This window comes from Pteropus vampyrus, unplaced genomic scaffold (assembly GCF_000151845.1).
Source record: "Pteropus vampyrus isolate Shadow unplaced genomic scaffold, Pvam_2.0 Scaffold396, whole genome shotgun sequence".
Taxonomy (NCBI): domain Eukaryota; kingdom Metazoa; phylum Chordata; class Mammalia; order Chiroptera; family Pteropodidae; genus Pteropus; species Pteropus vampyrus.
In genome coordinates, this window is record NW_011889177.1 from 561,012 (window position 1) to 581,953 (window position 20,942).

Genomic DNA, 20,942 nt, shown 5'->3' on the forward strand with positions numbered 1-20,942 from the left:
TGATCAAACACGGGGTTCAGGGTTTTCTTTGACACGTGTGTTTTCCTCCTTCCCGACCTCCTCTTGTCTGGTAACAAATACATGCGGACATAGGGGTCAGAGCCATCTTCAGAGAAGGCAATGAGATTTCTTGTAACACAAACCAGAGAACAGCAGACATTAGAATGTAGAAAAATGACAACTGGCATCACATACAAATTGACTAGAACAGGTCCTGAGTGACGTCGTTTGGTTACAGCAAAGGCACCGTGGTGTGGAGCGTGCACCTTCTCCCCACGTCTCAGGGATTTTCTCCGGAGAATCGCTTCCTCCCACATCCCAAAGATGTGCCATGAGGTCAATGGTGTGTCTACAACATCCCCGGCTGAGGGGCGTGGGTGGCTCTGAGCTGCAGGGAGCTGCTCCAGTCATCCGTGGCTCCCGCTTGTTGGAAAGCATGATCTCACTTATTTTCATTTACTCATCTTTTTTAAATGTACGTGGAACTCACGTTTATTTCAAAATTTAATAATAGAAGTGTTCCAGGTCTCTGGAAGTTTGGTGATGTTTCTGAGATCGGAAATATGCCACAGGAACTGGACTCTCGCTTATGTGAATTATATGCAACCACTTCAAATTATTCACTTACTGATGGACCTGAGAATCTAGTGAGGGGAAGACTCTTAAAAGTCTTCTGTTCCTGGATCTCCCATACTGATGCTCTCAGCAGCAAGAACGTAGAAGGTGCTCAATACATATGTACTGAACTGAACTCTACATTTATATGGTCATATTTGTAAACATCACTAATTTTATTTTCCTGTTTCCAAAAGCTTTTTATTAAGATCCAAGATCATCAGATGGACGATTTATATAGATTTTATATAGTATTTATATCACTATGACTACAGAGACAGACCAGTCACATAAAAGAAAAATAGTCAGCTCCACACCCTCGTCACTGGTCAGACATAGGTGGAAGACACACTGTTGCCCACCTTTCCACGTCAGCGCACCACACAGTTAAGGCAAATCCTTCTTGATGTGGGGGAAAGGCAAACCCGCACCCTGGGTGCTGATGTCAACGGTGTGCCTCTGGAAAGGCCATGGCAATACCTACCATAAGACCATAAACTTTTGGGACCCTCTGACTTGATATAAATTTACTCCTGGAAACCGAATGCCCAAAAACACTTCGATAAAAGATAGATGTGTTCATTATCGTGTTCCACATAACACAGGCCACGTAAACATCCAACAACAGGAAACGTTACACAAACTACAGTTCAAAGGAGTGTTGCAGAGCAACCAAACGGTTATAAACAGACTGTTTATGAAACAAGGCTAAGAACAAAAACGGAACAAACACTGACTTCTAGGATGAAGGTAGATCTTACTGCCTTGTTCTCTAAAAAGAGAAATCGAGTGCCCTGTGTGAGGAAGCGAGAGCAGAGTGTCTCGCCATCCAGGCCGCGGCCGGAGCCAGCTCACCTGCAGGCGTGCACGACCACCACTAGCTTGTTCCTCTGGGAGCTGTGCCGGATCGTCAGCTGGACCTGCCCCAGCGGAGACTGCCCCAGCGTCGTCCCACTGAGGAAATAAGGCAGAAAGTCACATTCTCCTAGGACCCTAAGCAGGTCTTGAGTCGCCACCACAATCACAGCTAAGATCATGTTCATTCATGCAGACAGGAAGGAATCCCATTACCCATGAACTTCACACAGTGTGAACCTCTGAGGATAAATCAACTAGCCAAACTCCTATTTCAGTTAAGAGCTCAATCGAATTGTTCAAAATCGACAGCTTTTTCATTTAGGGCCCAACATAAAGCGAGACATGGAGGTCTCCTAATTACGAACATCAGCGCTGTGGTCCTTGGGCTCGTAAGTGCCCAAATCTACGTGTCCTTTCTCAGAAGGCCACAGGAACCCCTTTGCTGTACACCGAAAGGACATCTGAAGAGATCACAACACGAGCCGTGATTTCTCTCTCAAGGTTGAAGCACGGACCCTGAGACAGCCAATGACTGCCTGGCTCCTTCCACTGAGAGGAAAAGGTTAAGGTCTGAAGCTTTGATAACAGCACTGTTTTTTCCTCCCTATTTAAAGAATCCTGAACATATCTACGAGTCATGGAGCTTAAATAAGAAATCAACACAAATGCCCAAATTCAGACACGAAGAGAACGGGACAAGCAGCGGGGCGTGGGCTGAACATGAAAGAAGAGGCCCTGGTCCAACAGGGCAGGCGCAGGTCCCATGTTTGGACCAGTGGGTCGGCGTCCCCCCCCCGCCTCCCTGGTCTGAGCTGCAGTGCCTTTCCTGACCATGGGACCTGCCACCCTCGACTGGGCCAAATACTACACCCTAGGAAGTGGCAGGCTTTATTCTAAAGCGAGTCTCCCTGAGGATGTCAGCCCCCGAGGTCTTGGGCTGACTTAAGACCACCGCCCAGCCCCCCGCAACACGGCAACGTGCTCTCTGACCCAACAGGAGCAAACGCAGCATCTAGTTACTTCTCGAGCTGCCGCAGCCTCTGCCGAAGCTCCTGCGTGGCGACAGGCAGCGATATGTCCGAGGCTATGCTGGGCGTGGGCTCCTTGACAAACGTGTGGCTGGGGGAGCAGGTGGCGCCGACCTGGAGGCTGGAGGAGCTTCTGCCCAGGCCTCGCAGCCCCGGCGGGCTGACCTCCGCAGGCTGGGCTCTCTCCTCCGCGCTGGGCTTATCACCGCCCCCAGGGACCGGTGTGGACGGGGCCGTGCTGCTGTCACCAGCGCCTGGCGACGCGGTCCTCTGAGATCTGACAGATATTTTTCTTCCTTCCTTAGAAACAGAGGGTCGCTTTACTTGAGCTGAGTGCTGGTGGTCTGGAGACCGTTCCTGCTTTTCCAGGTGGAGCACCTGGAGGTGGAAATTAACGCAAAATTAAAATCGGCAACACTGACAACAGCCTGATACGTGAACAGCTTTAGATACATTCATCTGCAAATGCTTCTTTAAAACTTGGAACTAACATTAAACAAAAATCTAGTCTATTCAGCTACCCTATTATTGAAGTAATCTTACAGGAAGTTTAAAAAAAAAATTAAGTAATCGCTTCTATGGTATAAACGTCATTTCTGTATATTCCCTTCAGCCTCTTCCATTTGCACGCATTTCCATAGTTGTGGGTGATGTTGTTGCTGGAAGAGCCTGAGTTGCACCCTGCACAGGACTCACCCCTCACCCTACACGGGTGGTCTCCGCCGGCAACCCTGAGGAAAGATGAGAGTCAAGGACACTTCCACCCAGATGCCCAGCGCTGATGCCGGAGCAGCCCTCATGCCTGCGCCCGTGACGGTGCAGCATCGTTCAGTTTCCTGGTTTCTACTATTTACTTTTAACGCACACGACATTCCACTGAGCAGAGTCTATGCTTCCTAAACCCCTGCACCCTGGGGTGTGTGTGATGGTGAGAAAGTTTTTCTCCACTTTTACAAAATAAAGCTGCAGCAAACCTCTGCGTGTTCACGGCTTCTCTACATTCTGCATTATCACCAAAAGTCAGATTTCCAGAGAGAGGTCCCTGGTCCAAGGGGCTCTGACTCACGGCTCAGAGACACCACGGTCCTTTCTGGAAAGGCTGCAGGTCCTGACCAGGCGCCAGGGGCCATTCCCGCTGCAGTCTCTACATGTGGTCTGCTTCAATTTTTTTGAAAAGTCGGTTCTTCATTTTAATTTGCATTTTTTTAAATCAGTGAGTTTTAGCACTCTCTCATACGTCTGCCAGTTTTATTTTCAACATTTCTTTAGGTATTTTCAAATGAATTATTGTCTATTTAGGACAAAAAATTTTTTCTGTAAATTCTACCATCTGGTACAGTTTTACTAAATTCTTTCTTCTAATTGGCCTTTAAAAATTGAACCTGAGCAGAAAACTTTGTTGATCCACATAGCAATACTGTCTGAGCCAAAGGATGAAAACATGGTCGGCTGGAGCCCTGAACAGCATGAGTGCCCTGGACTACTCACGGACGTCTGAGTCCAGGCCTCAAGTCTCCCCCTGAGCGTCCACAACATGCAGTAGCGTCCACGCTCCCCACACAGGGCCTTCCTGTCAGCACTGGCCCTGCGCTGGCACCATGACTCCCAGCCACCTTTATCCAGTGCCCCGTGGCCGTCACCATGAGCACCACCCACCTGTGGAGCAGTGCCTACGAGCATCGCCACTGCAGCTCGTCCCCCACCCACCCCTGTCCCCTGGGGGAGACTAAGTACCCTGAGGGCGATCTTCATCTTCAGAGTACTGTTTGGACCTGAATTACTGAGCTGGAATCGCTGGTTTATAGTCATGTCATCTCTGCTGAGCAGCTGACTGAGAGGGATCTTCAGATTCCCCAGGGAACACTGATGCTGTTCATCTTTGACCTGCAAAACACATGACAGAACACATGAAGCTCTGAGGATAAAGACAAGAAACAAAGAAAGGTCCACAATTCAGTCTTTAAAAAACAGACTTCAGCCATCTCTTTCTAAGTAGTGTTTCCATAAATGATTAACACAGCAGGAAACCGCCTTCGGAAGATACGATACATTGTAACGAATGATGCTACAATGTATCTACCTCACAAGTATCTGTCACTTCCTAATAGAAAAATTACCAGCAAAAAAAGAACATTATTTTTATGAATCCATTACCAGAACCCTGAGTTAAGAGGCAGCGGTCCACACAAACCTGAAGGTTATAAAGAAATACTTTAATCCCCATGAAAATGGTGACAACACACATTCATAGTGATGTGTCAAGTTTCTGTTGGTAACACCTGTTTATAAAGAAAAAATATTTCTAAATGTCTTGTAAGCCTTCCCTATTCAAAATCTACACGGTTATTTTAAAATTTTACAATACCTGCACATAGCGTATAAAACAGAATGTAAAAAGGCAAAACGAGCAGAGAATAACGGAGCAGGCCAGCATGCCTGACAGTGACTTGATGCTCTGTGGAGGATGACGTGAGGCCTCAACGGCAGGACCCCCTCGAACCTCAAGATCTCAGGGGCTGAGACACCGAGTCAGGGTGGCACAAGCCAAACAGAAAACAGAGGCCCGTAAACTTCTCAAAGACTGAATGTTGAAAAGTAGGCCATGCAAAAAAGATACGGGGACTAGAATCATTCAGACTGGCAAGTTTGGTGCGCCCAGCACCGGATGACCATAGATGCGACCTACTAAGAACAGCACTGTCCTTTAAGCTGAGCGAATGTCAGAGAAGGACAGAACATGCAACCACTGGGAGTAGCAGGTGCACATGCAAGAAGCACTCTCTAAGTCCGTCCATGCATGTAATTTACATATAGTATTTCAAAATATGCAGAGAACTCCTGTTTCTGTCCATGATGGAGTAATAGGAACCGAATTTATCATCCCACCTTAGCATAAAAGGCAAATAAAATGCATAAGACAATGGGTTTTAGACAGCACAAGACACCGGACACAAGGGCACGCTGGGAGACCGGAAACTAGGGAGGTGAGCCCGATGACTGATCTGGTCGCTGCCTGGAGTGTGTCTAGGCCCTGGTACCAGTATGAGGATCCCAGACCAAGGCCAGCGGTCCCCCTGCACTGACACAGGGTGAAGATTCAGGAGCAGAAGGTGCCAGAGAGGAGAGAGTCCCAAAGAGGGAGCTGGAAGCCTCCGGGGACCCTCTGAGACTTCAGCGGCACATGTGAGTGAACGACCCACATGAGGACACGTGCCCGGGAAGAGCTGGGGGACAATCCCCAGGGCACAAAGGGCTGCAGAGAGTATCCATTCCAAATTGAGAGGAGAAATCTCATAACGCGTGGGGCACCAGACTAAGGCCACATGATCCCAAGACTAAAGGCTGCTGGGCTGCCTAACAAAGCTTAAATCAAGCCTCAAAAGGCTCTTAATGAGAACAAAGTTCCAAAATATTTAAAGGACTACAAAACCCAGCACTCAAAAATATAAAATTTGCAAGGGAAAATTACCTAAAAAGCAGAACTATATGACCTAATGAGGAAAATTACCTAAAAATAACCTAAAAAGCAGGACTATATGACCTAATGAGGGCAGAAGCAGATGTGACAATTACACAGATGACAGCATCACGCATACTGTATATATGCACGAGGGAAGGTGGGGAAAGACACAGAAGATAAAAAGATCCAAACGACTTCTAAGAAGAAAAATGTAACTTATAGGATAAAAATACACAGGATGGAATTGACAGCAGATTAAATACTTAAGGTGGCAAAAACTTTGAGGACTTGGTGGTCAAAAATTTTCCAAACCCCACAATAGCAGGCTTCTCATCAGAAACGATGCAAGATAAAAGAAAGAGGAAGAAAAAAAACCTGTTAACCCAAAATTTTATATCTTGTGAAAATACTTTCACAAGGTACGTGAAGGTGAAAACGACTTTTAAGTTGTACAAGGGCTGAAAGAATTCCTCGCCCGCAGACACGGCTACAGGGTCCTTTGGGCAGAGGAGGAATGGCTAAGTAGGAAAAACACTTCCTCGGTTTTTCAGAAGCTCTCTAAAATGTAATCGTTTAACGCAAAGATACTAAATACGTAGTGGGGGAGGGGATGGGAGCATGCCACGCAGGGTCTCACACCTCTGGGACCTGGAGCTCTGCTTAAAGGGACAGCAGTGCGAGGGACAGACGGCATCGCCAACCCAGGAGCCACTGCTAACAGCTCGAAACCAAACAAGGACATAAAGCGCAATTACAAAAAATCCTCGATTAATCTAAAATAAGTCAGATTTTAAAAAAGAGAACAAAGAATAAACGAGGCAGGCAGCATGGCAGCAGACTGAAACCCAGCCACTAGTCAATAGCACTAAATGTGAATGGCCTAAATGCCGAAATTAAACAGACTGTCGGAGTGGATGAAAAAGCAAGATTCAACTGTATGTGTCTCTAGAAGAAGTCAACTTTCAATATAAATTCACAAATAGGTTAAAAACAAAAGGATGGGAAAAATAAACCATGCTAACTCCAATAAAGATGAGGTAGCTACATTAATATCAGAGTTGACTACAGAACAAAGAATATCATTTAAATGTACCTGTAGAAGGGGATTTTTACAGTCATACAGGATCAACTTGTCAAGGGGGCAAACATACGATTCCACACAGACTTAGGAAAATGAGGAGGAGAAAACACTCCCCAACTCATTCTCCAAGGCCAGCAACACCCTGATACAAAAACTAGAGAAACAAAACGATCTATCAGCATCCTTCAGGACTCAGACACAAAAATTCCTCACAGAATTTTAGCAAATTAAATCAAATACACAAGAAGGATACTACATCATGACCAAGTGGAGCTAATGCCCAAATAAAGATTTACTTATGAGGTGTTCTAACGTTAAATTTTGAAAACCAAATAAACATTTGCAAGGTTTAACATTTGAAAATCAACAATGTATTTCACATTTAAAAATTTAGAAAGAAAATCATGTCGACAGCTGTAGCAAAGCCTTTGATAAGATCTCACATCTATTCATGACAAAACTCTCAGCAAACTAGCAGTCAGCGAAGAAGGAAATGTCCTCAAACACAAGCTGGATGAAGAAACACTAAGGCTTCTCCTTGAAGACTGGGGAGGCAGAGGTGTCCATATCCATTAGGCCTGAGGGCAGCAGGGCAGCAAGGTGAGCAAAGGAATAAGAGGCATCCAGGTGGGAAACTCAGAAGCAGGAATCATGATGAGCAGACAGCACAGATGCCTGCGCAGAAGACAACCCTGCAGTATCCACAAAAACTAGATCCAACAGGCAAGTTTAGCAGGGTTGTACATGACACCAGTGTACAAAAACTAACTATTTCTAGATACTAATAACGATCAATCAAAAGTTTAAAATTAAAAAAAAAAAAACATGAAATACTTGGGGATAAGGTTGACAAAGATGCACTGATTATGGTGAGGGGTTCATAAATTACACACTTTAAATGTGTGTAGTTCATTGTATGTTAATTATATATCAATAAATCAATTAAAAAAGCAAATAAAATACCTCAACTTCAAGGTCCTGGCGCTTGGGATTGTGAATGAAGAAGGTGAAGTGTTCCTCCCACACAGGTTCATTGGTTTTATACCGAATCTAAAAGAAATATTCTAATATCAGCTCTGTGACATTTTCTGTGTTTATCCATTTACTGTGTTTGGAAGCTCAGGATAACTTTAAATTCCATTTATTTACTGAGCATGTACTATTCCGTATCAATTGTGGAAAGTGTTCAAAAGACGGAGCCCAGGGCTCCCAGTGTGCCAGGGAGACATCAGGAAATCCCTGCTGTGCAGGTCCCAGTGAGGACGGTCCGCCCACTGGGCGTGGCCTTCCTTCGCATGTCCCCAGGGGCTGCACAGCGCTGCACTCAGGACGCCTCTCAAACTGCCCGTGAACAGTGGCCTATAACTTAAAAAAATTCCTGACACTTCCCCTCTCATGTGAGGAGCGTAGAACACATTGCAGCAACAGCAATGCCCTCGCTCGACCCTTCAACGGAATTGTACTTGCTGAATTTACGCACTGCTGGTTATCTTTTAACCAAAATGTTTACCGGGCATTCAAATAAAACTTAGAAATTTGTCCCAGGTCATCTACCCACGAAATCAAGGAAAAATGTATACATATGCTATTTTTTCATGTTACTCTAAAAAATGAACACTATATGTCTGTTACCTATTAAGTAGCTGGTTATCTATGAAATGACTGATTTGAGAAACAAAAGATACGGAAATCAATGGTCTCGACACCTGCACCATCACCTGTCTGAAGGTCCCCCTCTGCTTGGTAAAAGTGACGGTGACGGTGACTAGGAAACTAGTCGGCATGTCAGTGACTTACCTTGCTCTCCTGGGCTTTGTGACCAACTGACATCTGCACAAGAGGGTTCGGGTTGCTGTTAATTTTCTTCCCTGACTATCCAAAAATAAAAAAACAGACAAAATAAATAAACATCCTGAAATGGGCTGGCTAAAAATGAAATTATTGGCTTATATTAAGTCATTTCTGTTTGCTTCTGATACTTCAGTGAACCAACTGCCAAGCACATCGAAAACCCGTAATTGTATGTACCATGAAATAAATTTTAAAAACTTTTAATTGCACACGATTTTTAAATGTTACGGTCTTTTATTTTTAAAGCAAGCTACTTTGGAAAAATTAAATCTTCTGAATATTTTTAATGTTAATTCCAGCTCTCAAAGACTATTTTATTAAGATAACAAAATAAAGTGCTAGAAACAGAAACAGAAAAACATGAGCAAGGACAAATGTCAAAGAGTGTATCATTGAGAAAAGTCCTCTGGCTGGAATACTACTACTACTACAAAGTGTCAGAGACACGTTTTTACATTTTTAACCTATCTTCTGTTCAAGTACGTAGCTATCGAATACCTTGCTGACCAGCTGCTAAGTAATTTTGACTGGAAGAATAAACATCAATTTAGAATCGCATTAAATTAAGCAGATATAAATGAAATAAAAAATGGTAAAAAGCATACTTTAGCACAGAGAGCTGATAGGAGAAAACAGTAAAACACAACACATATGGGACATGAGGTTTATTTATAACTTAGCCCCACAGAAGATGCAGTTAAATATCTGTGTTAGTGGAAATTAGGTCACAAAAATGTTTTTAGTTAAACAATTTTAGAGTCAATCCTCAACACTGCAGCAATGACAGAAATAAGCACCAAATTCATATAATTACTGGAATAAAATATTACTAGCCCAAGCCTATTGTGATAATCTAGTTTCTGGTTCATCTTTTTGTTGTGAATGAATTCTGCAAAATGAAATGAATGCTGTTAAAAAAAAAAAATCCAAGACTATGGACTACTGTGGAGGAGAATATCAATTTCCCCGCTTCTTCCTTTAACAACAGAAGCCTGGAGTGACAGCCGGGCACAAGTCCTCCGTACGTCAGGACTCTATTTCCGAACCTCCCTTGCAGTCAGGTGTGGCCCAGTGAGTCTGGCTTAAAAGGAGGGGTGCCCACCCTTTCCAGTGTCCCACTCTGGCTGGAGGTGTTGAGCACTGCAGAGCCACCAGCAAAATTCTGTGACCTTGAAGGGAGTAAACGCCTGCCTTGCTGAAGCTACAGTTATTTGATTCAGAAGCTGAGTTTCTTAATATGCTTATTTCACTCCAAAAAAGCAGCCATTCATTCTTAGAGACTTACTGTATCAATTTTGAGACACACTTTTTAAAAAAACTTTCTAACATCTCTGAAAACGATGACACAATTGCTGACTTTATGTATCTGCTTTCAGGGAGACTGCAGTAGTGAGAGTAATTACCACTTCCTAAACCTACTTATCATGCTTATAGTTTCCTTTTTTGTGTGCATGTGACTGACTTGATAAAAACCTATGTTTATCCTAAATCTAAAAATACTTGCAGTTAAGTATAAAATGAACATATCAAATGTTAGCTGGCATGTTTTCTTTGTGATACGTAAAATAACTGGTGTATCTTCAAATAGATGATGTTTTAGATTCTATAAAAGAAAATAAAAACACTAAATTTTTTACTACGATGCCATATTTGAAATGCATCAGCACAAGTCGGAGGCACAAGATATGATGAAAACTGGAACTTTTAGGTCAGACTGTCTTGAATTTACGTCTCAACTCTTCAGCACTTCATTATTGAGACCTACATACTTAATCGAGTTGGACCTCAGCATTCAGGTCTATGTAAACGGGCATGGTACTCCTTCAGAACCTAGCTGTTAGGCTCAAACGAGATACTAGAACGATTAAACATACTGCCCTAGCTATCCTGAGCACTTCACATGTGTGATCCTGTTCATTTACTCAGCCCTCCAGGAAAGATATGATCACTTCCACTCCGTCGCACAGACAGTTAACCAGTGTGCTGCAGGTCCACCGATGAGTGGCCTTGCTGTGACTCAAACCCAGAGTCCGATTTCACAGCCTTAACTGTGACCATGACATTTAGGTACCAAAGAGACGGAGAGGGAAGGCCGATAGGATGCTTCCTTCCAGTGCTTCGGTGGGAATCCTAACACCCACCACTGGGCTAGCGAGTACCCTGAAGGAGGAAGTCACTGTGAGGCCACACCCGTCTCCTCAGCACGGGGCAGCAGGGCTTACTAAACATTACATCAAAGAACGCTTTGTTAGTCTTCCTCACTTTTGAAATTATCCTTCTAGAGGAAACTGATTAAAAACCATTCCTGATTCCTTTCAATGGAATTTTCTTAAAACAATTACATTTAACCTCCCCCCGCAAATGTAAGCCTAAATGTTCAAAGAAATCAAAGAAAAGAGTAATAACATTGTAAGTCATAAAAAAACTTAACAATTTAGCCAGAAAATACATGTCCATGCTGTTTTAGGGAGTGGAGCTTAGTTTTCAATACACCTCATTTAGTGAAATTTAAAGCTTCTCGAAAGATCTGACAAGCAAACCCGGCAGCACCAAAAGCTCTGAGGTCACCGAATCAGAGACAGCCTCACTCAGCATATTGGAAGAGGTGATGTCTAAATGGACAGTCACAGTGCATGAGGCGAGCCTGTCAATCATCACCTAAAAACTGGTTCAGATTTAAAACAGAACTTCTAGTTCATTTTCACAAATTCGATCCAATTAAAATACAGATGATTTAAAACCACCTTAGATACTGCTGCCTAAAGCCAACAGGACAGATGTCTAATTTATCATGTCGGAACTTTAGAAAATTTATCTTCGAAGTTGACTTGAATCCTTCTAATTCCTGGGTAACAAAAGTAGGCTCTCTCCAACTAGACAAGTAATTACTAATTAGTATGGGAGGTAATTTGTCCATAAACCCAAGAGGATAAAGCATCACCTCTTTCAATATGTCTTAATTTTTTGAAGGGAAAACCGTTAGTTTACCTTTAAAGATTTCTGCACTGCAGACTTCTTCAAGACATCAGGGTTAAATTCTAATGGGTTATTCTTTCAAGTCAGAAGAAAATGAATATACCATGGGTTAATAAAACATGCAATGAGGAGTTTATGTAAGGTTAATGACATGAAAATTTATGCGAACAAAAAAATATCTTTAAACGAAAACCACCAACAAGAATTACACACAAAAAAATAGTGAAAATCATTTGTAAAATTCTTCTGTATGCACAAGATTTTATCTTAGAATGAATGTTTAATCTACAAATATCAAAACGCACTCCCTTACCCTCTGTGATTGCTATTCCTTTATTCCCCACACCCCTCCTCCTATCTTTGGGATCTGAAAAATCCAATGGTGACACTTTAAGAAAGGGTTCTATTTACTATCCTTCGCTTGAATAAACCCCTAAAATGTCAACTATAATTAAACTAAAGGTTTTAGCTAAAGTTCCAATGAATGAGCCATAAGTGCCCAAATTGCTCTCAGGCCAAGTTCTGTCCTATGAGAGCAGATGCTACTTGTCTTCCTTCTGAAATTTACTTTCTTCGTGCAAAACCACAGTAGAGATGGGCCTTCTCCACTTCATCCCAATCTTATCCAAGTATAAAATGTCGAGGCTGATTAGGTCACCTCGAGAGGTTCTCTTGGCTTTAAAGTTCTATGATTATGGGGTTTATGTCCTGGTTTTATTAAATTTGTAAATTCATTTCTTTCTTGCCCTCAAAAGGGCAAGACTGAGTTGTTTTCCAAGCTCCTTCAAAGACTAACTTATAAAAGATTTCATCTTTTTAGTTGTAATTAAGCTCTAGTTGACAAATTAATTGACAAATTGTAATTAAATGACAAATTGAATTTTATTATTTTTTTATAAACAGCAGATTTTATAATGAAGAAAGAGGGGCAACTAGCCTCCCAGTCTTCCATGACCGTGGCGGGCTGGAGATCAAGCATCTGGCCAAAAGGAACAAAGGCAACGAGAATGCCGGACCTGATGGTCCATCTCAGGGGCGGGGGGCGCCTGGACAAGGGAGGCTGGGAACCACTTCCCTGAGGTAGGACTGACGGTAACCTTTCTGAAGCTCTCTTTGGATGGACGAGACCATGTTAAAAGAACACATTACCCTAACATGCATCCATTAAGCAAAGCAAGGAGAGTGGCTGTGCGGTAGGGTGGGGTGGGGTGAGGGGTGCAAGGGTGCTGTGTGAGGTCCTGGGGGTGAGGCAGGCAGGATCAGCCAGGTGCACTGGGGGTGGGGCAGCATGAGGCCTCTGGAACCTATTGTACCTTTCCCCCTGGGGCCACTTACCACCAATGGGGAGAGCAATGAGCACCTGCATTTTTAATGAGAAAAACACTAGCATCCTGACAACCAGGGTCTTCATACTATACAGCTGGCATCTCTATGTATAAAGTAGATGTTACTGCAAACACCACCCATCTCAGGTAGATTCCACCTACAGTGATGTAACCTTGATAAAGTGACAAATCCACTTCATACTAGGACAGGGCAGACAGGGGTCAAGGATGTGGACTCTGCGTCACATGCAGAGTTCAAATCCCAGCTCTGTTACTGACTAGCTGTGACCCTGGTCTCCGATCTTCATCCCTCAAGCTCCGTGCTGTCTCCTCCCTTTCCCGAGAAGTGGTCATGACGGCCCGGGACTGAACACACCACCCAGGTAGAGGCCGTGGCACGTGCTCAGCAAACGTAAGTCACCACAGGAGCCAGAGGTCTGGAGCTGGCCACTAGGAGTCAGCACCCTCAGCGTTCCTCTGAAATTTCAGCCAGGATGTGATCTGGAGGAGGGGGCAGTGCTGTAAAGAGGCCCTTCCAGTCTGGGAGTCAGGCCTGCCATGCTAAGAGTTTCCAGGTGGGGATCATGGTGGGAACCGAGCTCTGGGGCTGGAAACTCTGAGCATTTGGGGCAGGCAGAATGCAGAGAGCAGCGGGCTGGCAGGCGTCTAAAACCCTTACTAGAAATGGTAAAGGGCTCAGGCTTTGTGAAACTTCATACTGAAAGCCAATGGGTTAAAAGAAAACAACCTGTTCAAATTCACTTTCGAGAACATTTTGTTGATGCCGACGTTTGACTCATAGGGCAGAGTATGTGATTTTGACAGAGCACGGGGAAAGGCAGTTTTGATAACCAGGCAGTGTATCTCAGAGAAACATTACAAACCAATTACGAAACTCTGACAGAAGGTCAGGAGTATTTCCTTTCAAAGCAGCAGTTACAGAGTGGAAAGAAGTAACCCAGCAAAGCCACTGGCAACAGACTGTTTACACAGCAACGCACTGTTGTTTACAGCAGCTTACAATACAACTTGCCTCTAAGAGACACCCAAAATAGAAAATCATTTCATTAAAAAGTGATAAAAAAAAAAAAAATAGATGCCACTATGCGTCACTGCCGTTTTGTACAGGTGCGGGTAGAGAAGATGCAGACCGTTTACTGTCGGCTCACACACCCTTCAGGGTCTGGATTTTCCTCATCTATAAACTGGGACAAGATACCTACTCTGCAAGTTTTGCCTCCCCCCATTTTACAGTAAGTATAAACCGAGAATGCACGTGGAAACGGAAATGAGGACTCTTCAAAAATGCAAAGCTCTACCCCTTGTGGATGCAAGGGCCAAATGAATTTTAATAATCTCACTAGTCGAGGGCCACACCACCCTGAACACGCTCGATCCCGTCTGATCTCGGAAGCTAAGCAGGGTCGGGCCTGGTTAGTACTTGGATGGGAGACCACCTAGAAAGACTGTAGGTACATGTAAAAAAAAAAAATCACTAGTTACTGAATTAAAGCAGTAATTAGCCTAGAAAAGGTGACTCTCTAGACTAATGACTAAGCCATCTGTGGCTTCTTCTCACCCCAAAGTGAGTAGGAATAAACTATCTGCTAAAAGCTCCGAGAAGACGGCCAGGAATCAAAGCGCCAGAGCGAGGCTCCAGGAAACAGATACGCTGAGATCAAAACCAGCTTCCCACACAAGGCAAGAAAGGCCCGATTATCCACTCCAGGAAATTCTTCAAGTTCCTTAAAAGAAGCTGAATTATAAACCCAATAACTTTTTTCTCTCTTAGGAACTCTGTTTAAACAGTGGGGGAGAAGGCAAGTTTTCAGGGTAACAGGTGAATTTTTGTCTTCACTGACCATCCCTGTTGGCACATTTGGGACTTTAAGGAAAGCCAGGTTTTGATACTTCTGTTTGGTCAGGAGGAGAAAGCAGATTTAAGGCAATATTTTGAAAGCTTTTAAAGAAATATTTACATCTCTCATTGAGATAAATCATGAAAAAAAAAATCAGTGGAATCATTATGGCTTCATTTTTTCCACAGAACTTTTATTTCCTTTTTTCTGTGGGCCAGCAGCAGTTTGGGAACAGATGGGGTCTTCCTGACTCACCAGGGACGTCCATCTCATCAGATGCAGTCACCGTGTTAGTTACAGTGTATTACACTTTACAAAACAAGCACAAGAGAAACACACACACACAGTAACTGAAAGCATGCGAGAAATAAAAAAGCATGCCACGTCATTCCAGCACTGAGTAGATGGCACTAGAAGTTCCAGTCCACATTCTAGCAGTGTCAATTAAAACAAAAGGAAGAAAACACTGGAGAACTCACAAATAGTGCTCTATAGACTGAGGTAGTATTTTCACAAAACACTAGTCCCGACGCTCGCCTCTCTTTTAAGTAGCCACACCCAAAGTTTCCCTCGTAGACACTCTTAGGAAAGGGGACATGGGGGAGAAAGCAGAGAACGGTGGGTTGTGGTAAATGTGCGCACAGGCCGCGCCAACGACAGGCGTGCAGGAGCAGAGTCAAGGGGCCCAGGGACGCGGGAGGGCCGCTGGCGGACACTCCCATTTCAAATAAACACCCAACAGGGCAGCAGTTTGGCGAAGGTTCTCTGCCTCTGACAGCCAGAGCACACTTCATGCGCAAAGGGCCCTCTTAACAGAAGGTTAATAAATTCACTTTTTTTTTTTGCTTACATGTTATTAAAATTTCAATTAAATGTGATAAAACACAGTTCTGAAGAGAAGCCTAGTCCCTTCTTGCCAATTCAGCAATACTATTCTCCATATCCTAAAATAAACAGCAAATTCACTTGCATCAGGCATTATAAAAGACTAGATAACAAACATTATTGTGGCTAAAAACAAAAAATTCTACCATATAAGAAATTCTGTAGAGAAGTTAAATAATAATGAAACACCTTTCCTCAAACTGAAATTATTACAGATAGTGCCACAGACGTGAGTCAGAGGCCTGGCCAAAAGGTTAATACCTTCGGAGGAATTAAGCATGTGAGAAGCTGAACTCGGCCACCGTCCCTGAAGGGCGGTTCAGGGCCCACTGTGCCTTCAATCCGGGTTGGGCCCCTCACGTGCGGAGGGCCGACCTAACTTACATAGGGATTTTCACTTAGGGTCAGCACCCTAACCCCCAAGTTGGTCAAGGGTCTACTGTACATACAGTTACATACAAAGAGTTCAATTACACATTCCCAGGATGAAAGAAAACGTGATCGGATTTTGTTAAAAACTAAATAAAGCATACTAATGCACAAAAATACACTCACTATGCTTTTGAGCAAAGCCTAAGTAACACAATTTTAAAACCTTGAAAGGTGCTAAATGAAATGAGGGTTTGTAATTCATGAGATAAAGGAGACACGGTCTAACCATGGAGGGTGACACTACACTGGAGCTCCAGGTGAAGCACTCAGATGCGGTACTCCAAGGGCTGAGTCACATGTCTGCTCTCTCGTCTAGCTCCACAAGGGAGAAGGGACACGGGTGACAGGTACAAATACACTTCGTGAATGAGCATGTAATGTAATCCTGGGAGGAAAACACCATGTATCTGGGACAGCTGTCTTTCCTTCAACAAAACTGGCCTTTGATACAATGAAATAAAGCAAAAATGACCATCTATTGAACAAGTGAATAGGCACTCAAAAAGTTACCAAAACGATGTAAATTTCTAACTGGCACATTGCCCTAAACAGTGGGGTTAAAGTGTGGTAGGGTGTGTTTGTGTGTGGGGGGCCCCACAGCAGGCCTCACGCGACTGAAGCTGCATGATTTTCTTCCCCAAGCTACAGTCGCTGCCATTAAAACCTGCTCTTCCTGGCTTTTCTAAGAGCAAAGCGATTCTGATACAGACGAGCGGGAGTGCACCCTCGGCGCCCGGGAACCGAGTGTGTGGAAGGAGACCGGCCAGGCAGCATAGCATGTCTGTCTGCTGTGCCAGCGTGTCCTTGGCGCCAGGGCACTGCTCAGCACTCACCCTCCCACTGCTGTCCCGCCCGTCAACCTGCCAAGCGACAGTCGCGACGAACTCTGGATTTGTCATCAGAGCTGATTCATTGTATTCTCATGCCAAATAAAGAATAAAATCTTAGGCAACTAAGTTTTAATATTCAGTGATTTTCTACAGAATCTCTTCTTCCCTAACTCCTAGGAAGTCGTGTGGATCTCCTCTGTATGAGAGATTGCCCCATAAAACATGTCAGAGTGAAGATGATCCTGAATGACCAGTGAGAAGCACAACAAAGTGACACCATCCCTCTCTACCGCTGCAGTCAGGCTAGAGTGAAGACACAGCAACAGGGACAGGCGACACAGCGTGGAAATGAGCACCCCAGTCCCACAACGAGACCTACCGGAAGGTTCCTCGCTGAATCCAAATACAAGATCAGCAAAGAAGAGGAGAGCCCATCATTGGCTTGACCCTTGTCGGCTCTGATGTCTGTCAGCACCTACGAGGGACAAGAAGGAGCCTCAGCCAGTGTCCACACATGACTTTGGACTCCTGTGGCCTGACCATGCTTTTAATGCTCAAAAAAATCGGAAACGTGGAACATAAACCATGCGACAGGTGCAGGCAGAATGAAAACAGTGAAATCTTTTAAATGATAAGACTCTGTAAAATCAGCTGAACGAAGCACCTGGTGACCTGTGGCTACCCAAACGCCTGCCCTGCGTCAGGCACAAGCTTTCAGGATCTTGTGAAACAGTTGCAAATGACCTGCGAACCTCTCTTAAAAAATTCTATTACCTTTAATTCGTCCCTGATGCTACTACAGTGCTTATAGCTTAATAATCAAAGTATAGTTGTGATTTTTTTTAACTGATGTAGACACTGCTCTCAGCTAGGAGTGGCTGGCTGCCCGGGACACAGGTCACAGCACCTTGTCAAGGGTAGAGGCGTCTGTCGTTAACGTGAGCCACTCCAGTTTCAAGTGCAGCTTTCCTCTGCAGACCTCGTCCAAGGTAAACCACTGAAGAGAAAAGCATAGGTTCAGCAAAAGTTCTGAATCGACATCCAAATTAAACAGCTCCACAAATGTCACCAGCCGCTCACTAACTACAGCGTCAGCTGTCACTGCCGCTGAAGGCCCAAACCCTGCCACATCTGCTCTGTGCTCTCACAACGGGTTCATGGTCCATGACGACGGGATTTGCACAGCACTGCCTGTGATCCAAGACCACGCTCGACGCTTCACAAATAGTGACTCACCAAACCCAAGCGAAGCCCCGTGAGGTAAGTACTATTTTCACCCCTAATTTACATACAAGGATTCAAATGTCTCATTTATGGACCATAGATAATGTAACATCAAGCCCAAATACTAAATTTCAGTATCAAGGAAGCATCTATGTTTTTATTCCTCACTATATACTAATTAACAAAATGACATACAGTGATTTTGGCTGAAAAGCCACCAAGCAATTAACTGAGGGTGGGTTGCACACACAGCGCTAAGAGGAGACCGCCTCGAGTGCTGGGCTCGGCCACCTCTGCCCTGTGCCGCGACCTGGGACCCGCACACAGCAGGCACGCAAACGTCTGTCCACGGGTGCCATGTGCCCGGGGGGGAAACATGCTCCCCGAAAGCAGGCGGCAGCACCGCTGATTTGGTTAACTGCGCTTTCCGTATCCAAATCTTACCATCTTTTAGAGGCCACCACCTACTTCTCCTTTTCATATAGCTTTTACGGACAGTGATATCCCGCTTGCTGTCAATTCCCACTGCACTTACAGATCTTGCACGCAACAATCGTGGGTATGCTGTGCCAGCTCTGCCATTAACTCCAGCCGCCTCAGGATGCCCACTACTCCCCCGGCCTCTGCCCACCTCCCAAAGGACCACACGGGCCTGCCTGGAACAAAGTCGGCTTGTGCTGGCACCGTCACGAAAACCTCCGGCACGGGTTGGGTACCCAATACAGACGACGTGATTTGGCTCGTAAATTCTTTCCACTTTGCTATCACTAAAAGGCCTACATTCTCAGCATTTGTGAGCCAAATGTTACGTTTTCAGAACAAGGTGTGGCAGGCAGCGGCAGTGCTCAGTGCATCAAACAGAAAAGAACAATACTGGGAGAAAACTTACTTCATCTAAAAGGCGCTCCTTTTCAACTTCGGTAAGATCAATCATAAGGCTACGGGAATAACAATACAACAACTTTAGAACACAAAAACAAACTTCTCACGGCTGAAATAACCGTAAGCATTTGTCTATGAAAAAGCACTCCAGAAATAAAACAAAAAGCCACACAGTTTATCGAGAACCAGACTTCTTCCAAAGGCTTCCTCAAGCTTCCAGCCAAGAGTGTGAAGAGAGGCAAGGAGAGCAGGGCTGAGTTTCTGGGGCGCCAGAGCACTCGGCTGAGCCAGGAGCTGTAAAAGAAGCTGGGCTCCCCACATGCAGTGTTTATAACGTGCCAAACGTATTCAAGGTTATGGGCCCTGTCTGCCATGCTCCCTGTGGCTCAGCTGCTGGAATCCCAAGTTAGGCCTTCGCCGCCTTCCCCACCTGGCTCCTCGCTGGGGACCACCGTGTGTCTGGAGCCTGCACACCTGACGTGTCCACTAGACTCCCACTCTACTGCAAGGACTGGGACCAGCCCAAAATGGTGGGTGGTTCCCCTCGGTTCCTCTTGCAGCCGCCTCTCCCCCCGCTCCTCCTCCTCCTGTCCCAGGCCAGGCCCCGCATCTCTTTCCTGGCCTATTCCAGTGTCCTGGTATCCGCCAGTCTCCAGCTCCATCCTTGACACTCCCATCAGTCTGGATTTACTGAAATGCAAGTGTGATCTGTTCGCTGCCCTACTTATAACCTTTTGGTTGCTCCTTGTTAAACTGTCTCATGAATAAATTCGGAAGTCACAGCGTAACACATAAAGTATTCTTGAGGCCAAACCTGTCATCTATCCCTGTATCTTTCCTCCACAAGAAATTCAGTTAAATATAAAGATTACATTAAAGTGTACTTTTCAAAAAGCTCACTTTTTCAGCTGTACTGGTTGTTCAATTAAACAAATTGATATTTATTTTTTTAATGTGTAGGCACAATGTAAATCACTATCCCCTCTCCCCCCCGAAAAAAAAAAAAAAAAACAACAAAATGAAAAAGTTTAAAACCCATTTCTATGATCCAGAGCAAAATTGCCCGCATGATGTGAAAGCTGGAAAGCTGCCCTGGCATTCAGGCCACATGTGCCTCCTGAGCACTGAAAATGGGCCGGCACAACTGAGAAAGTGTCTTGAAATCCTGTGGCTACTGGCTGCTGTGATGGACAGAGCGCGCTCTCTTACTAACATGTGCAACTTGTTAGGAATAAAACACGTTTCAGGAAGCCTAAGGTAAAACAAATGTTACATCTAAAAGCCATTTAAAAATACAAATAACATGTACATAAATCTATTTCTGAATTATAGTTTTAAGAGGTTATTAAAAAGAGTAATGCTACGCTCTGCTCAGTCACAAAGATGTACCTTCCCAGAAAGTCGTCCTTGTCCGGGTCTTCATCAAAGAGCTCAATCTCTAATTCCTGTCCAGGATGTTCATAGACCAGGGCCTGAAGGATTAATGACTGGTGGTTATTTTCCATTTTTATTGATCTCATCATCTCCTGAGTACGATGGAGACAACGAGTGTCACCACATACTCTTCTCCAGCACTAAGTCCTTATGAAGCGCTCACTCTCTCACTGGCAAACCACGCACGCCTCTCATCTGGAAA

The 20,942-nt window shown here is 44.4% G+C and overlaps 1 protein-coding gene across 1 annotated transcript in view; it reads right to left on the bottom strand.

Annotated features, from left to right (window-relative positions):
- Positions 1 to 2: 2 nt before the first annotated feature.
- ESYT2 (extended synaptotagmin 2) overlaps positions 3 to 20,942 on the bottom strand; it is a gene marked incomplete at its 3' end in the record, with an annotated part of 44,917 nt that continues 23,977 nt past the window's right edge. The window contains exons 10-20 of the mRNA XM_023523602.1: positions 20,696 to 20,778; positions 19,314 to 19,362; positions 18,108 to 18,197; positions 17,580 to 17,675; positions 11,882 to 11,944; positions 8,840 to 8,914; positions 8,006 to 8,092; positions 4,236 to 4,385; positions 2,494 to 2,879; positions 1,471 to 1,569; positions 3 to 129 (exon numbers count right to left, since the gene is read on the bottom strand). Coding sequence (XP_023379370.1) covers positions 3 to 129; positions 1,471 to 1,569; positions 2,494 to 2,879; positions 4,236 to 4,385; positions 8,006 to 8,092; positions 8,840 to 8,914; positions 11,882 to 11,944; positions 17,580 to 17,675; positions 18,108 to 18,197; positions 19,314 to 19,362; positions 20,696 to 20,778 — 1,305 coding nt within the window. The remainder of the gene's footprint in view (positions 130 to 1,470; positions 1,570 to 2,493; positions 2,880 to 4,235; positions 4,386 to 8,005; positions 8,093 to 8,839; positions 8,915 to 11,881; positions 11,945 to 17,579; positions 17,676 to 18,107; positions 18,198 to 19,313; positions 19,363 to 20,695; positions 20,779 to 20,942) is intronic.